The 22,846-nt window shown below is 44.1% G+C and overlaps 1 protein-coding gene across 4 annotated transcripts in view; it reads left to right on the plus strand.

Annotated features, from left to right (window-relative positions):
* Positions 1-22,846, plus strand: part of pak1 (p21 protein (Cdc42/Rac)-activated kinase 1) — a 242,206-nt gene that overhangs the window by 122,378 nt on the left and 96,982 nt on the right. For all 4 annotated transcript variants that reach the window (XM_072477377.1, XM_072477375.1, XM_072477376.1 and 1 more), the window contains one exon: positions 12,159-12,367. In XM_072477377.1, coding sequence (XP_072333478.1) covers positions 12,181-12,367 — 187 coding nt within the window. In that variant the 5' untranslated portion in view covers positions 12,159-12,180. The remainder of the gene's footprint in view (positions 1-12,158; positions 12,368-22,846) is intronic.

Genomic DNA, 22,846 nt, shown 5'->3' on the forward strand with positions numbered 1-22,846 from the left:
CAGAGGAAACACTTGCTCCTTAACTGCTCTTACGAAATCCCCTTATTTCCTCAAACATGCACCCCTGTCTGTTTTAAGGCGAACAAACTCGGCTTCTCCAGTAACTCGACATAACTGAAGCCGTTCATTCTGGTACAATCTTGACCAACAACCTCTTTGTATCCCTCAGGGCCTTGACATCCTCCTGAAAGCATGACGCTCAAATTTCTCCCATACACCAGCTGAGGCCTAACCTGAGATTTGCAAAGATTTCTCTTTTCATTTTGTTCCTTATCTTTTTAATTTATCTGTAGTGGGGATAGATGGGGGATGTTTCGAGGATATCGAGTTCCTTGAAGCTGATGGGGAAGACGAAAGAACAATGAGATTCTGTTCTATCTCCAATGCTGTGCTCTCCTGTGTTGTTACAGGTACAGAATCTCAAATCCAGCTATTCAAAGGCTGGCGCTGTCTGAAAACCGGACATTTTTTTAAGCTGCCATGCATGAATTTTAATATTAGAGGAGTAAAACAACTTATCAGCTTGCTTGGCTAGGTGCTGCTGTGTCGTCCCAACTAGCTATCGGCCTGTCTGCGCTCAAATGGTTTGAGCAAGTGTTAACCCCACCAGACCTGGCTGAGTCCGAAACCAGCTAAATCTGAAATCTGGCACAGACTCAGTTCTGAGGTCGCTATTTTTGAGACACTGTATTAGGAATGAGTAGAACGTGACCCTGGGCTTGAGATAGGTTCACACTGGCTCCTTGAGTGCCACATAAGATCAGCAAAATGGGCACATTTTAAAGGTCCAACATTTAAGTTACACCCAAGTAACTTCTCAATCAGAGTAGGATGCAGCAGACTTAAAATGGATGTAAATCAGTCTTAATTACAGGAAACTGACCCGCTATTCGGCATCCCAAAAACTGGCTATGCTTGACGTTGGAGGTGAACTGGAGCATCATTGTCAATATTCAGACAATTCTCAACAGCAAATTGAAATTGTCACAATTTGAAATTGGTGGACACATTACTTTGTTGAGCTCCCACTTTATCTGGTGGCATCATTCCCGCGTCGATTACCTGTACGCACTGTTTGAACACTGTTTGGACACGTGTGTCTCTGTAAGTCTCATCTCCATTATCTCCTGGCTTCATGACGCAAAAGCCAGCAGGAAGTCCCATGGCTGGCGGGAGCACCAAGAGGAAACATTTTTTGCGGAGTATTAAGCAGACAGACAAAAGCAAATTACTGCGGATGCTAAAATCTGAAACAGAATCAGAGAATACTGGACAATCTCCGCAGGTCTGGCAGCGTATGTGGAGAGAGGAGGACGCTAGCGTTTCGAATCTGGACGATTCTTTGTCAGAGCTAGAGGGAACTGGAAATAGGGTCAGATTTATGCTTGGGTAAAGCATATGGTATTGCTACATCAACATTTTAGATCTGTAGAAACAAAAGGAGAAGTTACTTAAATTTGATGCTGACAGTGACGTGCCTAAATTAATGGATAATAGGAAAACGCTCCATCAGTCAAAGACTGGCCATGTGGATCGTGTGTTAATAGAGTAGATCAAACCGCATCAAAGCGAAAATATCCATTGGATCACTTCACTATCATGGCCCAAGTGAAAGTGTTCCGTGAAGAGCTATGTCTAACAGCACCACGTGTCTACACCTCAGGATGGTACAACAAATGTTTAAAACACCATGGTGTACGTCTGCTGAAATTCTGTGGTGCCAATGCCTCCGCAACCATGAAGCTGCAGAGGCATACTTGGATGAATTTTCCACGATAATATCGGAAGACAGTCCAACGGGAGAGCAAATGTGCGATGCTGATGAGACCTCGTTATGTTGGGAGGTATGTTCGCAGGAAAACCTACCTATGTAGCTGCGGCTGAGACAGCACCAACTGGATTCAAAGATTCTAAGGAATGTCCTACTATACTGGGATGTCCAAATGCAACAGGTACCCATGGGTGTAAATTTCTAGTTATTGATTAAAGTCAGAAACCTTGGTTGTTGTAGTGGATCAAGGTTTTCCTTGTTGTTTTATAAGACCAATAAGCGTGCATGGATGACGAGAACAATTTTTCATCATTGTTACGATGTACAAGAACCATTTTATCCTCGAGGCCAGGGCTCATTATCGGTCTGTGGGTCTTCCCGGGGACTTAAATATTATGTTACCCCTTGATAATTGTGCTGCACGCTCTAATGCAGAACTCCTCAACAAGACAATGGGCACAATTTAATGGAAAAGGAAGAGTCCTGCTTTGGGCGCGTTTCCCGGTGTTTGCAGCGGCGAGAATTAAACCCCGCTATTAAACGGGACTCTGCTTAGTTTTTGGGCCTCGATGAGGAACGCCCTGCCGAGGGTACACTTAGACTCATTTCCTGCACTAACGAGTTCAGCTCGTCAGTGCAGGAAAAAAAAGCACCCCAATCTCTGAACCCCCCCCCCCCCAATGCCCCAACATATCAATTAGGGGGTCCTCGAGCCTCTTGCACCCCACCTCATGAGGGCAGGGCACCCCGGGTACCTGGGTGACACTGCCAGGGCGCCAGTCTGGCAGTGCCATGGTGACTGGATGGCATTAGAAGTGCCAGTGTACCACCCTGCCCAGAACCTGACGACCCCCCCCCTCCTAAACCGTGCTGGTACACTTGGCCTGCGTTTGTGGAAACCAGGGTGTCCAAGGCGAGGCCGTTGGCTCCCGCACCTTGGGTAACTTCATCACGAGTATATATAAATGAGCTTAACTGCTCACTTGAATATGCAAATCTGGAACCCGTCCATTGTGATCACGCGAGGCGTAATTAACATCTTAAACCTCGTGAGAGGCTTCTCGCGAGATTTACCAGACTCGACAAGGCTGTTGGATCACGTCCAATGTTTTCAGAGTTTATTTTCCCACCAACTGCACATCCCTCGCCCAGCCCTTGGATCAATGCATTCGGCGGGCATTCAAGACCAAAGAAAAGCCTGAAATCATGCGCAATATACTCACTGCATGCAACAGGGGCTTGAAATTTGATGAGCTCGAAAAAGAGTTCAATGTGAACGTGCACTCTGGAGTGCTGCAAAGGCTTGGCCAATGGATCACAAGATCTTTTGATAAATGGATGGCACAACGTTTGGTCATTGGTCATGTTCCTAAAATTGAACTGGACTTTGGTGGTTTCCATGTGTCTAAAGAGAAAATAAGTTGTTGAAGATTTATTGGCATATGCACAATGTTTCCATCCAAAAGAAGCTGTTGAGTATATTCTGAATATTGACAATGGTGCTATGGTTCACCACCAACTCAGACTGTGAAATATGCAACATGGTCATGAATAAAAATAAAGAGAATGGGAATTCTAATGATGACGATGAAAATGGTGTGTTGGATGAACAGGAATAAGTGTCTGTGGGTAAGCATTTCGGAGGAATTATAATAATAATATAATCTTTATTATTGTAACAAGTCGGTTTACATTAACACTGCAATGAAGTTACTGTGAAAATCCCCATGTCGCCACACTCCGGCGCCTGTTCGGGTACACTGAGGGAGAAGTCAGAATGTCTAATTCACCTAACAAGCATGTCTTTCGGGACTTGGAGGAAACTGGAGCACCCGGAGGAAACCCACGCAGACACGAGGAGAACGTGCAGACTCCGCACAGACAGTGACCCAAGCCGGGAATTGAATCCGGGAACGAAGCAACAGTGCTAACCACCGTGCCGCCCATTTTAGTGAGATGGAGCAGAAGAGCTTCATTACTGAGCTGCATATTGTGTGTCTACAAAATAACAAGAGGTGTTTGTTCCTGAAAGGAAGGCCCACATACTTGAAACAACTTGAGCTGTAGGACGTGTTTAAAAGAAGTACGATGGAGCGTGAACCTTCAACGTCTGCAGCTGGGTTGATACCGCAGCAACCATCCCAGACATTCCTTCAGATGCCGACCCTTTTTTGGTTGAGATGTGATTTACGAAAATAAAATAATGAAAGTAAATGAAAGGTCTTTATTTCCTGTACTTTTATCATGTTATACAAGTGCACTGTACAAGACCCAAAATCCATAAAATCCCCAAATATGGAACACATTTGGTCCCAAGTGTCCCGAATACGGGCCCAGTACCAAGGAAACACTGAACTCAAGCCACGAATGACATTCTGTATACAAAAGAATACTGTGAATGCCCAAAACTGAAACAAGAATGGCCAACGTCGGAAATACTGAGCATGCCGGGTCACCTTGCTCTGCCGAAAAGTCATCAACCTGAAATACTAACTGTTTCTTTCATCCACAGCTGCTGCCAGAGCCGGCGAGTATTTCTGTTTTTAGTTCTGAACTTTTGTGTGCCTGTTTTAAAATTTAAGTTTCAATGCACTACTCATTTTAAGCATAATTCACGTACATTACATGCAGCATGTTTATTTGGGGAAGCGTTTCAATTTTTAATGAGACCTGTATTCATGCCAGAAAAAAATTGAAACCAGAAATAGAACAGCTCTCAGCGAGGATAGGTTTTTAAAATGTAGCAGAAAAATAATGATGCAAACTGTGGGAAAAATAACTGTTGCTACACCTGAAAATCTGGGCACAATGCAGAAACCCTCCTCCCCAAAACATTTTGGGATGTCTGCACTTGTGACTCAGGGTCAGTGTTGCCGATGGTGATCCACTCGGGTGTTGGGTTGATGGGCAGGTGTAAAAGATGAAGGAGACTTGAATGCACTTTAAAAAAAAGTTAAGAGTACCCACTTCTTTTCCAATTAAGGGGCAATCTCGCATGGCCGATTCACCTACCCTGCACATACTTTGGGTTGTGGGGGTGAGACCCACGCAAACACTGGGAGAATGAGGAGACTTGAATGCATTGTAGTGAGATGGGTAGCTCACTAGCGCTCAACATTCCCAAATCATTTTGTGCCTAGATACACCCATGACTTAAAGGCAGAAAAAGCTCCATCCCGTTCTGTCCATTTTCATTGTAGAGTAAACCGGTAGACATTTTCCTTCAGCATTTTAAGCAGTTTATAACATTAGATGGAATAACTGCTGTGTGAATACAAATGTGTTTCTATTAGTGGTGTGAGCAATGAGATTCAGAACTGCATTGCACAGTTTTGACTGGTTTCGATATGATTTTTCCGATAAAATATTACTACCAAACCGAATAACACTGGTGGGAGTTGTTTAAAAAAACATTGGTTTAATCTCTTTGCAGCAGACTGAATTTGAGCCAGCAGGATGGGGACAGAGTTTAATTTAATTAAGGTGAATTTACTTCATCTGACTTGCCACATGATCCTAAATGCCAGCAATAGACTACCTAACTTTCGTTCCGAATAAGGCTGCAAAAATCGAATAGAATCAGAATGGTTACACCACAGAAGGAGGAGGCCATTCACCCATTGTGCCTGTGTTGCTCCCAATTATTCCCAGTCCCCTGCTCTTCCCTCTAATTTGGTTCCAAATTAGTTCACAGCACCAGGGACCCGGGTTCGATTCGGGCCCTGGGTGACTGTGTGGAGTTTGCACTTTCTCCCTGTGTCTGCGTGGGTTTCCTCCGGTTGCTCCGGTTTCCTCCCACAGTCCAAAGATGTACAGGTTCGGTGGATTGACCATCCTAATTGCCCCCAAGTTTCCATAGGTAAGGTGGGGTTACGGCAATTGGGCGAGGAATTGGGCTTGGGTAGCGTGCTCTTTTGGAGGGTCGGTGCAGATTTGATGGGCTGAATGGCCCTCTTGGCACTGTTGGGATTCTATGCATTGTTGATTTTGTTTTTATTCTTTCATCGGTTGTGGCCATCCCTAATTGCCCTTGAACCGAGTGCCTCGTTAGGCCATTTCGGAGGGTATTGCTGTGGGTCTGGAGTGACATGTAGGCTAGACTAGATAAGGATGGCCGATTTCCTTCATGAAAGGACTTCAGTGAACCAGATGGATTCATACAACAATTGACAATGTTTCAAGGTCACCATTACTAAGATTAGCTTTTATAAAAATTCCAGATTTTATTAACTGAATTTTGAAGTCTCCCGACTGCCGTGGTGGGATTTGAATCCATCTCCCCAGAGCATTAATCTGGATCTGAGATGTACTAGCCCAATGTCATTACCACTGTGCCACTGCCTCGCATGAGGTATAAAACACAGCAGTCATTTTGCCCACAGCAAAGTTCACAAAGGGAAAAGTGATAACAACCAGTTATAGAGTCATAAAAGTCTGTAACACAGAAAAGGTCCTACAGTTTATCTCTGCCTGCACCAGTCAAAAGCAACCAAGTAATTTGATGGGTTATGGGGAGAAGGCAGGGGAAAGGATGAGAAACATATCAGCCATGATTGAATGGAGGAGCAGACTCTATGGGCGGAGTGGCTTAATTCTGCTCCTATGTTTTATGGTGTTATATAATTATTCTAATCCCATTTTCCAGTACTTGTCCCATAGCTTTGTCTGCCTTGGCATCGCAAGTGCACATCTAAATACTTCTTAAATGTTACGAGGGTCTCTGCCTCCACCAGCCTTTCGGGCAGCGAGTTCCAGACGCCCACCACCCTCTGGGTGAAAAAGTTTTTCATCACATTCCCTCTAAACCACCTTCTCCTTACCTTAAACTATGCCCCTGATCATTGATCCCTCCACCAAGGGGAAAAGTTTCGCCCCATCTACTCTACCTGTGTCCCTCATAATTCGAACAACCTCAATTATGTCCCCCCTCAGATCCTCTGCTCCAAAGAAAATAACCCCAGTCTATCCAATCTAACTTCACAACTTGAAAAAAAAACCCAGTCAACATCCTGGTAAATCTCCTCTGCACCCGTTCCAGTGCTATCACATTCCTCCTATAATGTGGATTCTAGAACTGCTCACAATACTCTAACTGTGACCTAACCAACATTTCCAGCATAACCTCCCTGCTCAAACTCTGTGCCTTGGCTAATAAAGGCAAGTATACCATATGCCTTCTTAACCACTGTAACCACCTGCTCTGCTACCTTAAGGGATCATTATACATGCACACTGTGGTGGGTTGAAGTCCCACTCCAGAGACTTGAGCACACGAATCTCGGCGGATGCTTCAGTGGAGTGCTGAGGCATGCTGCACTGTCAAAGAGGTTTTGATTTTGATTTGGTTTACTGTCACTTGTACCGAGGTACAGTTAAAAGTATTGTTCTGCGTACAGTCCAGACAGATCGTTCCATACATGAAAAAAAAAACCATAGGACAAAAATAAATACACAATGTAAATACATAGACACAGGCAGCGGGTGAAGTATAAGAAGTGTAGCACTACTCAATAGAGAAGATATGTGAAGAGATCAGTTCAGTTCATAAGAGGGTCATTCAAGGGTCTAGTAACGGGGAAGAAGCTATTTTTGAATCTGTTAGTGCGTATTCTCAGACTTTTGTATCTTCTGTCCGATGGAAGAGGTTGGAAGAGAGAATAACCCAGGTTGAATGGGTCTTTGATTATGCTGCCCACTTTACCGGGACAGTGGGAGGGGTAGATAGAGTTAATGGATGGGAGGCGGTTTTGTGTGATGGCCTGGGCTGTGTTCACAACCCTGTGTAGTTGCTTACGATCTTGGGCCGTATCAGGCTGTGATGCAGCCAGATGGGATGCTTTCTATGTTGCATTTGTGAAGATTGGTAGGGGTCAATGTGGACATGCCGAATTCCCTTAATTTTCTGAGGAAGTATAGACGCTATTGTGCTTTCTTGGTCGTAACGTCGACGTGGGTGGACCAGGACAGATTGGTGATGTGTACACCTAGAAATTTGAAGCTGTCAACCATCTGCACCTCGGCACCATTGATGCAGACAGGGGTGTGTGCGATACTTCGGTTCCTGAAGTCATTGACCAGCTCCTTAGTTTTGCTGACGTTGTGGGAGAGATTATTGTCGTTACACCTCTCCACTAGGTTCTCTATCTCCCTCCTGTATTCTGACTCATCGTTGTTCGAGATCTGACCGACTATGGTTGTGTCATCAGCAATCTTGTAGATGGAATTGGAGCTGAATTTTGCCACATAGTCGTGTGTGTGTATAGGCAGTATAGTAGGGGTAGGTGACTAAGTGCGTGGCCCCGGTATTGAGGACTACCGTGGAGGAGGTGTTTCTCTTTACTGATTGTGGTATATGGGTTGGAAGTTGAGGATCCAGTTGCAAAGGGAGGAGCCAAGTCCTAGGTTTTGGAGTTTTGATCCGAGCTTGGCTTGGATTATGGTGTTAAAGGCGGAGCTGTAGTCATTTAATAGGAGTCTGATAAAGGAGCGCTTGTTGTGGAGTTGCTCCAGGTATGAGTGTAGGACCAGGGAGTGGCGTCTGCTGTGGAGCGGCTATGGCGGAATGCAAATTGCAATGGACCAAGGCAGTCAGGAAGTTTGGAGTTGATGTGTCTCATGACCAACCTCTCCAAGCACTTCATAATGATCGATATCAAGGCCACCGCATGGTAGTCGTTGAAGCACGTTGCCTGGTTTTTCTTTGGCATCGGTATGACGATGGTCGTCTTGAAGCAGGTGGAAACCTTGGAACGGAATAGGGAAAGGTTGAGGATGTCCACGAACACCCCCGTCAGTTGGTCCGCGCAGGGTCTGAGTGCACGAGCAGAGAGTAAAGATCTGTTGCTTTCTGAGGGTTCACTTTCAAGAAGGCCAATCTGACATTGGAAGCTGTGATGATAGGTATGGGTGTGTCCGAGGTTGCTGGGGCAGTTGTCAATGGTTTGATAGTTTCCTGCACTGAGTTCATTGGGGAGGGGCGCGCTGCTGCCAGAGATTCTACTCTGCTTTGCTTTGTAGCCCGTTATGTTGTTTAACCCTTGCCACAACCGATGAGATCCGTGTCATTAGTCTGAGACTCTAGCTTGGTCTGGTATTGTCTCTTGGCATCCCTGATAGCTTTGTGGAGGTCGAACCTGGATTTCTTGTATAGGTCAGGATCGCCTGTCTTGAACGCCTCGTACCTGGTTTTCAGCGGGGAGTCAATCTCGCGATTAAACGATGGTTTCTGGTTGGGGACGTATATTTTACCTTCTTTAGCATGCAATCTTCTACGCACTTGCTGATGGAAGTCTGTGGCAGTGATGGCATACTCGTTTAGGTTGGCCGCTGAGGTGCCCAATTTCAGATAAAGGCATTGAGTTTGAGACCTCGCCTACTCGCTCAGATGGAGGTACCAGTTCGGGGAAGAACATAAGTTCTCCCTGCTCCCCTGTCCAATGTGTATTCTCCAATTATAATCAGATTATTGGGCGGCAGGGTGGTGCAGTGGTTAGCACTGCTGCCTACGGTGCTGAGGACCGGGTTAAATCCCAACCCCGGGTCACTACCTGCATGGAGTTTGCACACTTTCCCCGTGTCTGCGTGGGTTTCGCTCTCACAACCCAAAGATGTGCAGGTTAGGTGCATTAGTCACACTAAATTGCCCATTAATTGGAAGAAAAATAATTGGGTACTCTAAATTAATTTAACAAAAATTATAATCAGTTTATCTCTCCTTTGACATTGCGTACATGGGAGCTCTCTGCACACAATGTTAGCTGCTGTGTTTCCTGCAACACAACAGAGACTGCAATTCAGAAGTTCATTATTGGCTGTAAAGCGCTTTGGGACATTCTGGGGTCATGAAAGGTGCTATGTTAATACAAGCTTTTCCTTCCTTTCTACATCAGTCACAGAATCATCGAGATTCAGTGCACAGGAGGAAACCATTCCATTGCGTTTGTGCCCATTCTGAACAAATCATCCACATTACATTATTCCTCTGTCCTTCCCTCACATTCTTTGAATTTCTTCTTTAAATATTTATCCCCTTCTCTTTTTCAGAAAAACCTTGTTACGAATATTGCTCCTGTCGCTGTTTCCACGACTGTTTCTGATGAGCCATTTCACCTCTGTCGGCATTTACAACTTTCTCCTCAATTCTCCCTTTACTCTCCTGGTGTTCAGTTTAAATTTATACCCTTTTGTTGCTGACACAGCAAAGGTGGAAATGGTCTTAATTTACTCCATTAAACCCACCCTCAATCATTTTTCTTAACATAAAGAGCTTCACAGAAGATTCTTGATAATTAATGGCTTGGAACTGACCTTGATCTGCTCCTTGTAACTGCAAATTTGTGCTGAATTTATGGCATTTTGATGATTTGAAACTGTTCCAAAACTGATTTATAATAATAATATTATAATCTTTAGTGTCACGAGTAGGCTTACATTAACACTGTAATGAAGTTACTGTGAAAATCCCCTAGTCTCCACACGCCGCCTGTTCGGGTACACCGAGAGAATTCAGAATGTCCAATTCACCTAACAAGCACGTCTTTCGGGACTTGTGGAAGGAAACCGGAGCATCCGGAGGAAACCCACGCAGACATGGGGAGAGCGTGCAGACTCCGCGCCGACAGTGACCCAAGCCGGGAATCAAACCTGGGACCCTGGCGCTGTGAAGCAACAGTGTTAACCACTGTGCTGCCGAGCCACATTTAGGATCTGCTTCGTTATGCGTTCAGGGTCTGGATGGGGTTCTTTAGGGTTTGACTGTTTCCCGAAGAAAGCTACTTAAGGCTGTAGTTTGTTGAAAAAAAATATGCTTGTTCACAGCTCTATTTACATCTCAGTAACTCCACACAAGGTTGCACTTCTCCATCCCTTCAGATCTCGGTTACCTATGTGACATTGTATCATAGTTGCATCAGAATCATGATGTTAACCCTTGGCAGGATCCTCACTGGTGTTGGAGAAAGGAGTCGTCCTCTCACACCAACCTGACTCAAATCAAGCTCCAGTCCTGGATATGAAAAAAACACACACTCCAACTTGTATCCTTGCTCTATCTATGTTTCTCTGTCCCTCTCGGACCTAATACATTTTTTAAAAAATTAATAAAATTTAGAGTACCCAATTCATTTTTTCCAATTAAGGGGCAATTTAGCGTGGCCAATCCACCTAACCTGCACATCTTTGGGTTGTGGGGGCGAAACCCACGCAAACACTGGGAGTATGTGCAAACTCCACACAGACAGTGACCCAGAGCCGGGATCGAACCTGGGACCTCGGCGCCGTGAGGCAGCAATGCTAGCCACTGTGCCACCGTGCTGCCCTTCGGACCTCATAAATGATCAAATTTATAATGAACAAAATATATATATTTGTCATTTAAGTGCGTTGGAATTGCTGCGTTTTTCCACTATTATATGTCCCCTGCCCAAGATCTACAGTGTGATCATCCTGTGTTACTAAACTGTCCATAGAGCAGATATGAAATGAGCACTCTAAATATAAAGGCGGCATTCAGATAAAGTGGTCTAGTGTCATGGGAGTGCCCCTTTAAGAAATGTTTTTGTCTTATCACATGGCTTCATTAATGTGATTGTGTGGGTGGAGCTGGGCTGTGGCTCTGTGTTTTACTTTCGTTTCGAGTTTGGACTGATTTTTTGAACTGCACAGGTTGAAAGAAGTATCTCTCTATCTTCATTTTAAAACCTGTTTTCAGACTACTGATAACTTAAAAGAGATAATTGCTTTCTGGAAGGAATTCAAACCGGCTGTTTGGAAAGCGGAACCAGAGTATCAACAACAAGTCTTGTACCAGTAAGAGTGACAGGTGCTGGGCCACACCTTTGAAAAGGGGTTTCTGGTTTTACTTGGATTTTGTTATTGAATTGGAACAGTTAAGGGGGAATTCACTAAGGATTATACATGGATTACTGTAGCTGTGTGGAGTCTTTATGTTTGTAGTTGATAAAAATTCTTACTGTGTGTGTTTATACAAATGTTAACTAAATTCGTAGAATAAAGTTTGTTTTTCGATTAAAAGCGCCTAAGAACTCTGTTGAATAACACCTGACAGTCAGGCTCTTGTGCTCATCGTAACCAAAGTCAATAAACAGTTAGAGGTCAGGTGCACTCCATAATATACTTTGGAGTTTTCTAAACCATGGCCCATAACACTACTCTAGATGAATATGGTCTTGCTTCCAATTTAATTTAATTTGTCAAAGTTTAAAGGGGATTTGCAAACACGCTGTTTCATCCTAATTTGAAATTCTGACTTGTCTGTCTGTCTCTCTCTCCCAGATACCTGTGCTTATAACTGATATATTTTTTTCCGAGTAGTTGGTAGAAAAAAAGCAATCACAAACCTACAACCTTGCTGTCTTTGTTTTCGCAGTGATAGGGCGTGGTGACTGAAGATGTCCGATAATGGCGAAGTGGAAGACAAGCCTCCAGCCCCGCCCATGAGGAACACCAGCACCATGATTGGTGGGGGCAGCAAAGACCCTGGGAACCTAAACCATGGCTCCAAACCGCTTCCCTTGGCTCCTGAAGAAAAGAAAAGGAAAGACCGGCTCAGGTTCTTCCCCGGAGCAGGCGACAAAAGTAACCAAGTTTGCTTTATTTAATTTTAAACCTGCCTTCTGAACATTTACGTTTCTCGTGTTGTGTGTCTTTAAAAGACTCAGTTACTGAAATTATTTTGTTTTCCAACTTGTGCAATTTTTCTGCTTTGTCATAAATTTGTTTAGAGGTACATGGCAAGAGAGACAAGTAGCATTCCATCAAAATTATTTCTAGTGAGGGTAGCACGGTGGCACAGTGGGTTAGCACTGCAGCCTCACGGCGCCGAGGTCCCAGGTTCGATCCCGGCTCTGGGTCACTGGCCGTGTGGAGTTTGCACATTCTCCCCGTATTTGCGTGGGTTTCGCCCCCACAACCCAAAGATGTGCAGGGTAGGTGGATTAGCCACGCTAAATTATCCCTTAATTGGAAAAAAATGAATTGGGTACACTAAATTTATTTTAAAAAAATATATATATATTTCTAGTGTTGGTCCGATAGGATGATTTCCCTCCTAAATAACCTTATTCTAATTTTAAGATTATCTCCTTGTTCTTTATTTCCTTCACCAGAGTATTTTTTACTGTATCCGCCCTATTAAATTATTTTTAGTACTTTGAACAACTCTGTCAGATCACCTCTCAAACTCCCACATGCAAAATAATACAAACCAAGTTTATGCAGTCTTCCTTTGGCATTGTTTAGATTAAGGGTTCTCAGCTGAATTTTACGGGGCATAATATTTTAAAAATCACTTTCTGCCCCCTCAATCCTTTCCTTCACTCCACGCGAGAATTGTATTCAATGCCTTATCAAGCCATTAATGTTGTCTGCTACAGTGATCTTACCAGGGTAGTGTATTTCACCACTGTCACTTTTTTGATTAGCACATTCTGGCTGACTTCCCTCTATAGTCTCCATTTCCTTGAATCCTTTGGCACAATGGTTGATTTTCCTAGATCTTATACTGTGAGATGGGTGATGTGTGCAAATTCTGTGTTCAAAGTTGTCATTCCATGTGCAGTAAGCTGATTAATGCTTTCATTAATGTAGCACTCACTCTACCAAGAAGTATGTGTCTCTGGTCACCCAGAGCGATGAAACTGAGACTTCTTTGCTCTCCCTTTGCCAATTAAGCTGTCAACACTTGGATGTCTGTGTCCCGACATGAATGGATGAAATCCTGCAGTTGATACAATAAGTCAACTTAGTCCTCCTGTTTAACATAGCAGTCCTGGTCCGGCTGCTATGAAATCCATGGTAGCAATCCAGAGGTTTCCCTCCCACTAGAGAGGCTCCATGCTCTTGATCTCATTTGAGCCACCAAGAATGTATCGATTTGGAATGTTTCCCATGCAATTTCTACCCCACTGCTCTGATGCACCTGGGAATCATTTCTCTGGTCATTGCCCCTGCCAGGCAGAGTAAGATCTGAAGAATAAAGTTACTCAAGAACGAATAAAGCCTTGAAAAAGTTTTTGTTGCTCAATTATGGTACCAATGGGAGCCAGCCTGCTACTCTAACCAATCGTTTGGTTGAAATGCTATACATTCCTAACACAATTATTGAAACTGAAAGTATGTTCCTATTTATCAGTTTGTTAATGTTCCATTTTATTATAAGAAAAAGGAATATACTTTTGAGTAGGCCAGAGTTTTCTTTCTTAGGAAGTGGGGCAGCAAGATTAAACCTATTCTCTCCTTGTTACTATCCTCTGTGAAGACTTGTAGAATTCGAGAATGGATTGGATTGGTTTATTGTCACGTGTACCAAGGTACAGTGAAAAGTATTGTTCTGCGTGCAGCTGAAACCATTCATTCCGTATATCAAAAGAAAATACATAATAGGGCAAACATAAAATACACGATGTGAATATACAGACAGAGGCATCGGCTGAAGCATACAGGAGTGTAGTACTACTCCGTAGAGAAGATGTGTGATCAGATCAGTCCATAAGAGGGTCGTTTATGAGTCTGGTAACAGCGGGGAGGAAGCTGTTTTTGAATCTGTTAGTGCGCGTTCTCAGATTTTTGTATCTCCTGCCAATGGACGAGGTTGGAAGAGTGAGTAAACAAGGTGGGAGGGGTCTTTGATTATGCTGCCCGCTTTCCAAAGGGAATAAAAATAAGCAGCTTTTTATGTCGCAACAGATAAAGCGGTCATCAGGCATTGCAACCTGATGCTGCAAGGGGTGTTCCATGCTGGTTATTTGAATAATAAAGTATATTCATCACCTCTAGCCGTTGAACATTTCCGTTGATCTCTGTATTGTGTTTCAGCTTTCCCTGACTTTATTTTAGCAATTAGCAATGCAGCTGAAGTCTTTGTTTTTCTGAACTTTCACCTTCTGTTCTTTCTGAGCTCCGAATGTTCTCCTTTTTGCTGCTAAGATCAAAATTCATCTCACTCTCTCCTACATCTCTGACAATGTCTTAAAACTGAATTCTTACTTCAAGCAGTCCTTCAAGGCCAAAGCTTATAACCATTGAACATTGCTTCATCTAACCATTACTCCTTGAGTTGTTCTCCTGTTTTCAACTTTAATGGTTCCTTGCTATGGATCCTAACCCTTCACCAAAGTTTCCTCAATAATACAATTAAGAGATAATATAAGGGCACAGTTATTCTGTAATTTGCTGTAGCTTTCTGGTGTGATATTGTGCCAGGATTGGGATGTTGCATGTAACACAGCGGCTTGGGAACAGTAGCACCATGGGTCGAGAATGACACTTTTGCATGTGACATGCCGTTCACAGTTGTGATTCTTTTGGATGATCAGTGCACATTTTTCTGCTACGTTTCTCAGTGCCATACAGCCTGTGCAGGCAACTGCCCTCATCCTGAATGTGCTAGTTTATATAAGCTGGTCTTTGAGATAGAGGGGATGAGTGACGGAGGCAGTGTGTGGAAAGAAAACTGCAAATGCCAGAAATCTAGAATAAAAATAAACATTGATAGAAATATACAGTAGGACGACCAGCATTGTAAAGAGAACGAAAATGAGCATTTTGGAAAGAGACTCTGTTGGATAGGTTGGTCTTTGGCTTTCCTTTTTACTCCAGATTTTGATTTGATTTATTATTGTCACATGTATTAGAATACAGTGAAAAGTATTGTTTCTTGCATGCTGTACAAACAATGCATACCGTACATAGGGAAGGAAGGAGAGACTGCAAAATATAATGTTACAGTTGTAGCAAGGTGTCGAGAAAAGATCAACTTAATACGAGGTAGGCCCATTCAAAAGTCTGATGGCAGCAGGGAAGAAGCTGTTCTTGAGTCGGTTGGTACGTGACCTCAAACTTTGGTATCTTTTTCCTGACGGAAGAAGGTGGAAGAGAGTATGTCCGGGGTGCATGGGGTCCTTAATTATGCTGGCTGCCTTTCCGAGGCAGCGGGAATTATAGACAGTGTCAATGGATGGGAGGCTGGTTTGCGTGATGGACTGGGCTACATTCGCGACCTTTTGTTGTTTCCTGCGGTCTTGGGCAGAGCAGGATCCATACCAAGCTGTGATACAACCAGAAAGAATGCTTTCTATGGTGCATCTGTAAAAGTTGGTGAGGGTCGTAGCTGACACGCCAAATTTCCTTAGTCTTCTGAGAAAGTAGAGTCGTTGGTGGGCTTTCTTAACTATAGTGTCAGCATGGGGGGACCAGGACAGGCTGTTGGTGATCTGAACACCTAAAAACTTGAAGCTCTTGACCCTTTCTACTTCGTTCCCATTGATGTAGACGGGCATGTTCTCCACTGCGCTTCCTGAAGTCGATGACAATCTCCTTCGTTTTGTTGACATTGAGGGAGAGATTATTGTTGTCGCACCCAGTTCACCAGATTCTCTGTCTCATTGTGAGCTAAGGTGAGGGCTTATTTCCTTGAAAGGTTTCACCTGTCCTAAAATCCAAGTAACATGCATAGAAATGAAATGAAATGAAAAATGAAATGAAAATCACTTATTGTCACAAGTAGGCTTCAATGAAGTTACTGTGAAAAGCCCCTAGTCGCCACATTCCGGCGCCTGTTCGGGGAGGCTGGTACGGGAATTGAACCGTGCTGCTGGCCTGCCTCGGTCTGCTTTCAAAGCCAGCGATTTAGCCCTGTGCTAAACAGAACCACAGCATGTGCAAGACAACAACCAACCCTTTTTTTCATAGATTATTTCAGCTACTTCTATTCTGTCCTCTCAATGGATTCTCCTTGCTTTCGGAAAGAGGCAGCATAACACTATACCAGACCCCACAAAAATGGTTCAGACCTTTTGCAATAAGCTATGTTATGATTGCTTTTTGCGCATTAATCTATTTTTCACCTTTTTTCCTCTACTGTGCTAAATTCAGTTGCATTTTCTTATAAGAAGAGGGACCTAGGAGATGGGGTTGTGTGTGGGGGGAGTGGGGGGGAGGAAATAAACAGAATGGGAATCCAAGGTGCCGACTTAAGTCTGCCGTCAAGTGACTGGACATTTCGAAGCCTGAGCCTCCGTTTGTTGGCTGCTCTAGCAAGAATAGTGCTGCACGAGGCGAAAGGGGGCTCCGAGCCACTTGGATCACAATCCTGATGGGTCAGCAAGGCAGCAGAGCCATGTTTCAGGCCAAACCTGATTATTGTTGTCACACGTTACACTGTAGCTCCAGGTGTCCTTTCAGCAAATGACAACATACTGCATTTGCCTTTATGCTGTCCTCAATTTTTAACAATTTCTCATCACTTTCCATGTAGGTATGCAAGGGCTTGTGGCAGTGGTTGATGGCATCTTGCTGGTTGTGATCAGTCAAGCAGCATTGGCTGTTGATCATCCTGTCATGTATACTTGTAACAGCCTCCCCGAACAGGCGCCGGAATGTGGCGACTAGGGGCTTTTCACAGTAACTTCATTTGAAGCCTACTTGTGACAATAAGTGATTTTCATTTCATTCCACAAAATAACATAGTAATTGGAATGCTTCGGAGGAAGCATTTAGCTACTCAGAAGTCCATATATGTTATTTGATACAATTTCTTGTATAGCCTGCACTGACAATCATCTCTTCCAACAAGATTGCAAAAGTCAAAACTGATCTACCACTGCAACATTGAGGGGGAACTGAACTGTTGAAGCTGCCGTCTTTTGGATGAGCCCTTAAACCGAGGCCCCATCTGGCTGCTTATGCAGATGGCAAAGATGCCACTGAGCTAGCTTGAGGACAAGCAAGGGTGCTCTTCCTCCAGTGAACTGACCAATATTGCAAAAAAAGCATTTTGGCTGAACTGTTTCCTACATTACAACAATGTCTGCACTTCCAAAAAAAACCACTTCTTTGGCTGTAAAGTGCCTTCAGAGGTCTGGTGGTCATGACAAACGCTATATAAGTGCAAATCGTTTCTTTTTCGAAGAGGAGGATTCCCACTGGTGCCAGTAATGATGCTGGGAGAAGCAAAAAAACCTAGTCTTGGGAACCAAGTTCATGTGGAAAAAGTATGTTCATGGGGCATGGGCGTCACTTGCGCATCCCTAATTCCCTAAGAGTCAACCACATTTCTGTGGGTCTGGAGTCACATGTAGGCCAGATCAGGTAAGGACGGCAGATTTCCTAAAGGACATTCGTGAACCAGATGGGCTTCTACGACAATCAACCGTATCATGGCCATTATTAGACTTAATTCCAGATTTTTATTTAATTCAAATTTCACCATCTGCAGTGGCAGGATTTGAACCTGGGTCCCCAGAACATTACTCTGGGACTCTGGTTTACTAGTCCAGTGACAATGCCACCACCTCCCTACAGTGACAATAGGAAAAGAAAGCGAAACTATTCCGAGATGGCTAAAGTACACTTACCATTAAATTATTTTGGCTTTATAATGAATGCAAGATCCTTGCTGCCACCTAGCAGCTATTTAAAATGGGCATATTTGGCCTTAACATGCTGAATGGTATCAACGGCATGCATCATTGGCACGCCAACAAATTGAAATTCTAACAAAGTGCCTGCCTGTTTGTGATACTGTTGCAACACATGTGTAGCACACCAAGCTGGATATGACTCATTTCATAGCCACTAGACAGATGAGTGTTCCATCCTAGGAGTCTGAGCTGAATATGGACCCAGACCTACCACCCCCAAGCAGTGAAGCAAAGTCTTACTTTCAAAAACAGTTTAGGCTAACCGCCTGCTAGCAAGCCAGAAAAACGTTAGTGTAAACCAGCTTTTCCAATTTCGTACAGAATAGTTGAGGGCAGGAGGGATGCTGGATGACTTGAAATGTTGTTGAGCAGCACATGGTGTTTTACACAGTGTTCGCGAGCTGTTCTTCTCACCCACAAAGAACGGACCGTTAAGAACAAGCTTATTTCTCACTTGAGAATCTTGTCAGTAACAGGGACGTGCAGCTGTATATAGAGCCTGTGACAATCGCTGCCTCATGTGAACTTATAAATGGAGTTGAAGTTTTACTTGTGTAAGTTAAGACAAAATAGAACAAGCGGTAACAGCTTTTAAAGGTTAAAATCTCTTCTCCCTCCCAAGTGATTATCTGAAGTTTTTCCTGTTTATCTTGTGTAAAGACAATGGTGGTGTAAATTTTAGTTACGATTTTCCTTAAAATCAAAGCAGAACTTTCTGTCTTCGTTGAAGTTATCCTAGGCTACTTTTTATTCTAAATTATTTTTATTCACATCAGGGCATACAGAACAATCAAACAATCATTCAATAACAAAATATAATCCCCCTACCCGTTGGCAACAAACAGATCTGTAAACAGAGGCAAGAACAGCCTCCATCTCGTCCAAAACTCCCCACCCAAGTCCCGAATGGCAAACTTAATCTTCTCCAGTTTAAGGAAACCCGCAACATCCCCCAACAATGCCGACATCGGTGGTTCCTTCGACTTCCATTCCAATAAAATTCATCTCCGGGTGATCAATATGGCGAAGGCCACCACATCGGCACTCCTTCCCTTCCGACCCCCAAAAAGTGCCTCAAGAGGAGCTGGTAACATTTCCACCCCCACAATTTTGACTAGTGTCTCAAATATAGGTTCCTAGAATCCCACTAACCATGGACGTGACTAACCAGAACACGTGGACATGGTTAGCTGGTCTCCCTCTAGCCCCTCACACCTATCCTCCACCTCTGCTAAGAACCCGCTCATTCGCGCTCGTGTCATATGGGCCCTATGCACCACTTTCAACTGTATTAGGCTCATCCTAGCACATGAAGATGCAGCATTGAGGGGCAGCATGGTGGCACAGTGGTTAGCGCTGCTGTCTCATGGCGCCTAGGACCTGGGTTTGATCCCGGCCCCGGGTCACTCTCCGTGTGGAGTTCGCACATTTTCCCGTGGCTGCGTGGGTCTCACCCCCACAACCCAAAAAGATGTGCAGGGTAGGTGGATTGGTCACACTTAATTGCCCCTTAATTGGAAATAAAATTATTGGGTACTGTAAATTTATTTTCGTAAAGGTGGGAGAAAAAGCATTGAATCATGTCCTAGGCTACTTTTAAGCACTAACTAACTGTTAACCTGAGCTAATTTTCACAAAAGTTGGAGTGATTTGTGCTTTCTGAATTTAAATTGCTGTACAGAAAACTCCGATGAATTGCTAAAGCAGCTGTTCATTTCCTTTGATGCTCTTATTTTTCCTATTTTGTAAGTTTTCTCAATTTTTCCTCGCAAACATGCTGCTTCATGGTGAAATATGGCTGTTTCGATTGTCACCCAGAGGGCCTTGTCCAAGCCTGTGTTAGTTTATGTATGAGCCTGAGTGAGGCTGTAGGGCACCTCTGCTCAGTCTGATCTGAACCTGGTGTGGACACACTTTCAGCAGGAACACTGAATAGGAGGGAGCAGGGGCTCTTCCCCACCATGTCCCCTATTTCCACCATTTTTGGGGCTAGTGCACTTGGGTTAATTGCAGCATCAGCACATATTGCCCAAGGTGATGCTAGCTAACTCGGCAAACTGTGAGAATTAAGCCGAGGATAATCTTGTCATGGCTCAGTATTGCATCAGATAATGTCTTTGCATGTTGGTGAATTGAGAAGCTTACACCGTTTCATTTCCTAATGCCTAAAGTTTCCATTACCCTTCCAAGCTTTCTAACTGGGAGCGTTTGTACTGCAGGCAACCTCCAACAGGGACACACTGGTGCTCTCTTTACGTTCAATAGTTCAGTCACGTTTTGCACAAAAGTAAAATCACAGCATGTGAGAAACACATGTTTTCATGAATTAGTAATAATGAAGAAGGTTTAACATTTTATGTGGGTTGCCTGACAGGAATGGCAGGTAACATTATAATCATGCACACAATGCTTCGGTGATCACCGGTGATGGTTACCTCTCTGGCCTTATAAAAAGAGATGCTGTAAAAATTAATTATTCGATATAAAATTCTTGCATTTTTCTTATTGAATGTTTTTGCAGATGAACGAACCAGGATTAGGTAAAATTATGTTGGAGGTTGCCGTACATATGGGAATTGTGTTCAAATTGCTTTTATTAGCATGGACAATGAAACCTTCGGACTCACCTTTTAATTATTGTGCCCGTTTAACTGATGGGTTCTTTTTGAAAAGGTGAGCGTTAGCAGTATAACAACAGGCGATCTGAAATGTAGAAGGCGAGGTAGCTGGAATGGATAAAGTGAGCAGGCAAGAAGCTGGAATGGAATGTCAAGAGGACATCGCTGAAAGGGGAAATGAAATGAGGTGAAACTAATATTTATAGACAAGCGGTTTAGGCTCGATATTGATGATTCATGATTCAGACTTCGCCAGTTTGAAAAAAGAAGTTGGTGTCATCTACAGCAAATTGATTTTCATTTGTTGACATAGCAGTCTCTTCCCTCTTTTTCCTCACTCCTCCTCTTCAGTCTTTACAATCTCCCCACCCTGACCCAACGGTCATGTCTGCTTTAGGTCAGTCAACCTGATCACTCCTCGATACTTTCCCATTATTCGACTTGAGACAGATGATAGAAATGGAGTGAGTCAAAAGGGATACCTCTTAATTCCTCTTAATATTTCCTTTTTATGCTTAGTTTCAGTAATAATAGTGTTTCAATGTAAAACAACTGCGTGGGTCTCACCCCCACAAACCAAAAAGATTCGGAAGGGTAGGTGAATTGGCCATGCTAAATTGCTCTTTAATTGGAAAAGAAAAGAATTGGGCACTCTTTAAAAACAAAAAATAAAATAAAAACAACTATCGTGATCTAACGGAAAAGTTTCTATGTGTCAGGTTTTGCTGGGAGTTTCTCCCTGGCTTTGCCGGCAAGTTCCCCACCGCTATTTAATCACACTCGGTGCGATTTAACGGCCGCGTTACGCCCGGCATTGATCGGGGCAAGCTGGTTAGATCGCGGGAGAGGCCGAAATTGGGATCTGTGCCGGGTGCAGATTGTTTCCGATCGAACTGGCACGCTCCCGGTTGGCGTGATCCAGATCACATCTAGACGTGGTGAGAAACCAACAATCACCAATTAAAGCTAATCTCCATAGCATTAACGGGAAGGCACCCCTAGCTAATGGCCTCCTGTTATTTAACCGGCTCCCCAATGGGAGGTCAGGCGGGCGTCAATTAGCACTGGTCCACACAAACGTGGACCAGGCATCACAGCACGTGGCCCCCTGGCCCTCCCCCTAGAACATGAACACTTTGGCACTGCCAGGCTGGAACCTTGGCACTGCCACCTGGGCACTGCCACAAATATGATAGGAGAACTCGCAGGGTGGCAGTGCGTGTGTGCCAGGGTGACACTGTGAAGGGTCCAGGCCTGCGGGGGCACTGTACCCATGAAAGAGAGCGGTGCAAGGTGTGTATGAAGGGGCCTCTGAAAGGTTGGGGGAGTGAAGGGTGGGGGTCCTGAAATGGGGTGGCCCGAAAGGGGGTGTGTAAAGCCCTGAAAAGGGGGGCCCTCAGTGACTCCATCGTGGGGTGTCATCACTTGGGGGAGGGGGGGTGGGTTGTGTAGTGGCCGTGGAAAAAATGCACGTCGAACATCTAGTTCTTTGATTAGTAAGATTGTTTATTAACAAAATGAACTCGTGGAAAGATAACTAACGAACTATAATACAAACAGTAACGACTAATTGAATTCTACTGGAGCTACTTCTAAGGCGACTGTCCTCTAGTATGACTTACTACCAACTGCCCAATCTGTGGAGTTACATGGTGGATCACTGTCCCCACCTGCTGGTCGGAGGTCGTACATCCAACTATAAACATTGCTATGCATATCACCGCATGGGGTAGTGCCCATGTGTGTAGGGGGTGATATTGGCCGTGGGTGGGGGACCCTCAAAGTCACTTAGAGATTGGAGCATCCTTGGTACCCCGATCTCTGGGGAGGTGGTCTGGCCAGCGAGTTCAGTTCCCCAGTGATCAAAGTGTGGGCGAAACCGGTGCGAACCTCCCGAGGAAAGTGATCATAAGTGTGGTTGGATAGCGGTGGGGAACTGCCGGAATACTCCCAGCGACATCAGCCACAGATGACAGTAGGGCAGCACGGTAGCATTGTGGATAGCACAATTGCTTCAC

The sequence above is a fragment of the Scyliorhinus torazame genome, chromosome 15, assembly GCF_047496885.1.
Source record: "Scyliorhinus torazame isolate Kashiwa2021f chromosome 15, sScyTor2.1, whole genome shotgun sequence".
Classification (NCBI taxonomy): domain Eukaryota; kingdom Metazoa; phylum Chordata; class Chondrichthyes; order Carcharhiniformes; family Scyliorhinidae; genus Scyliorhinus; species Scyliorhinus torazame.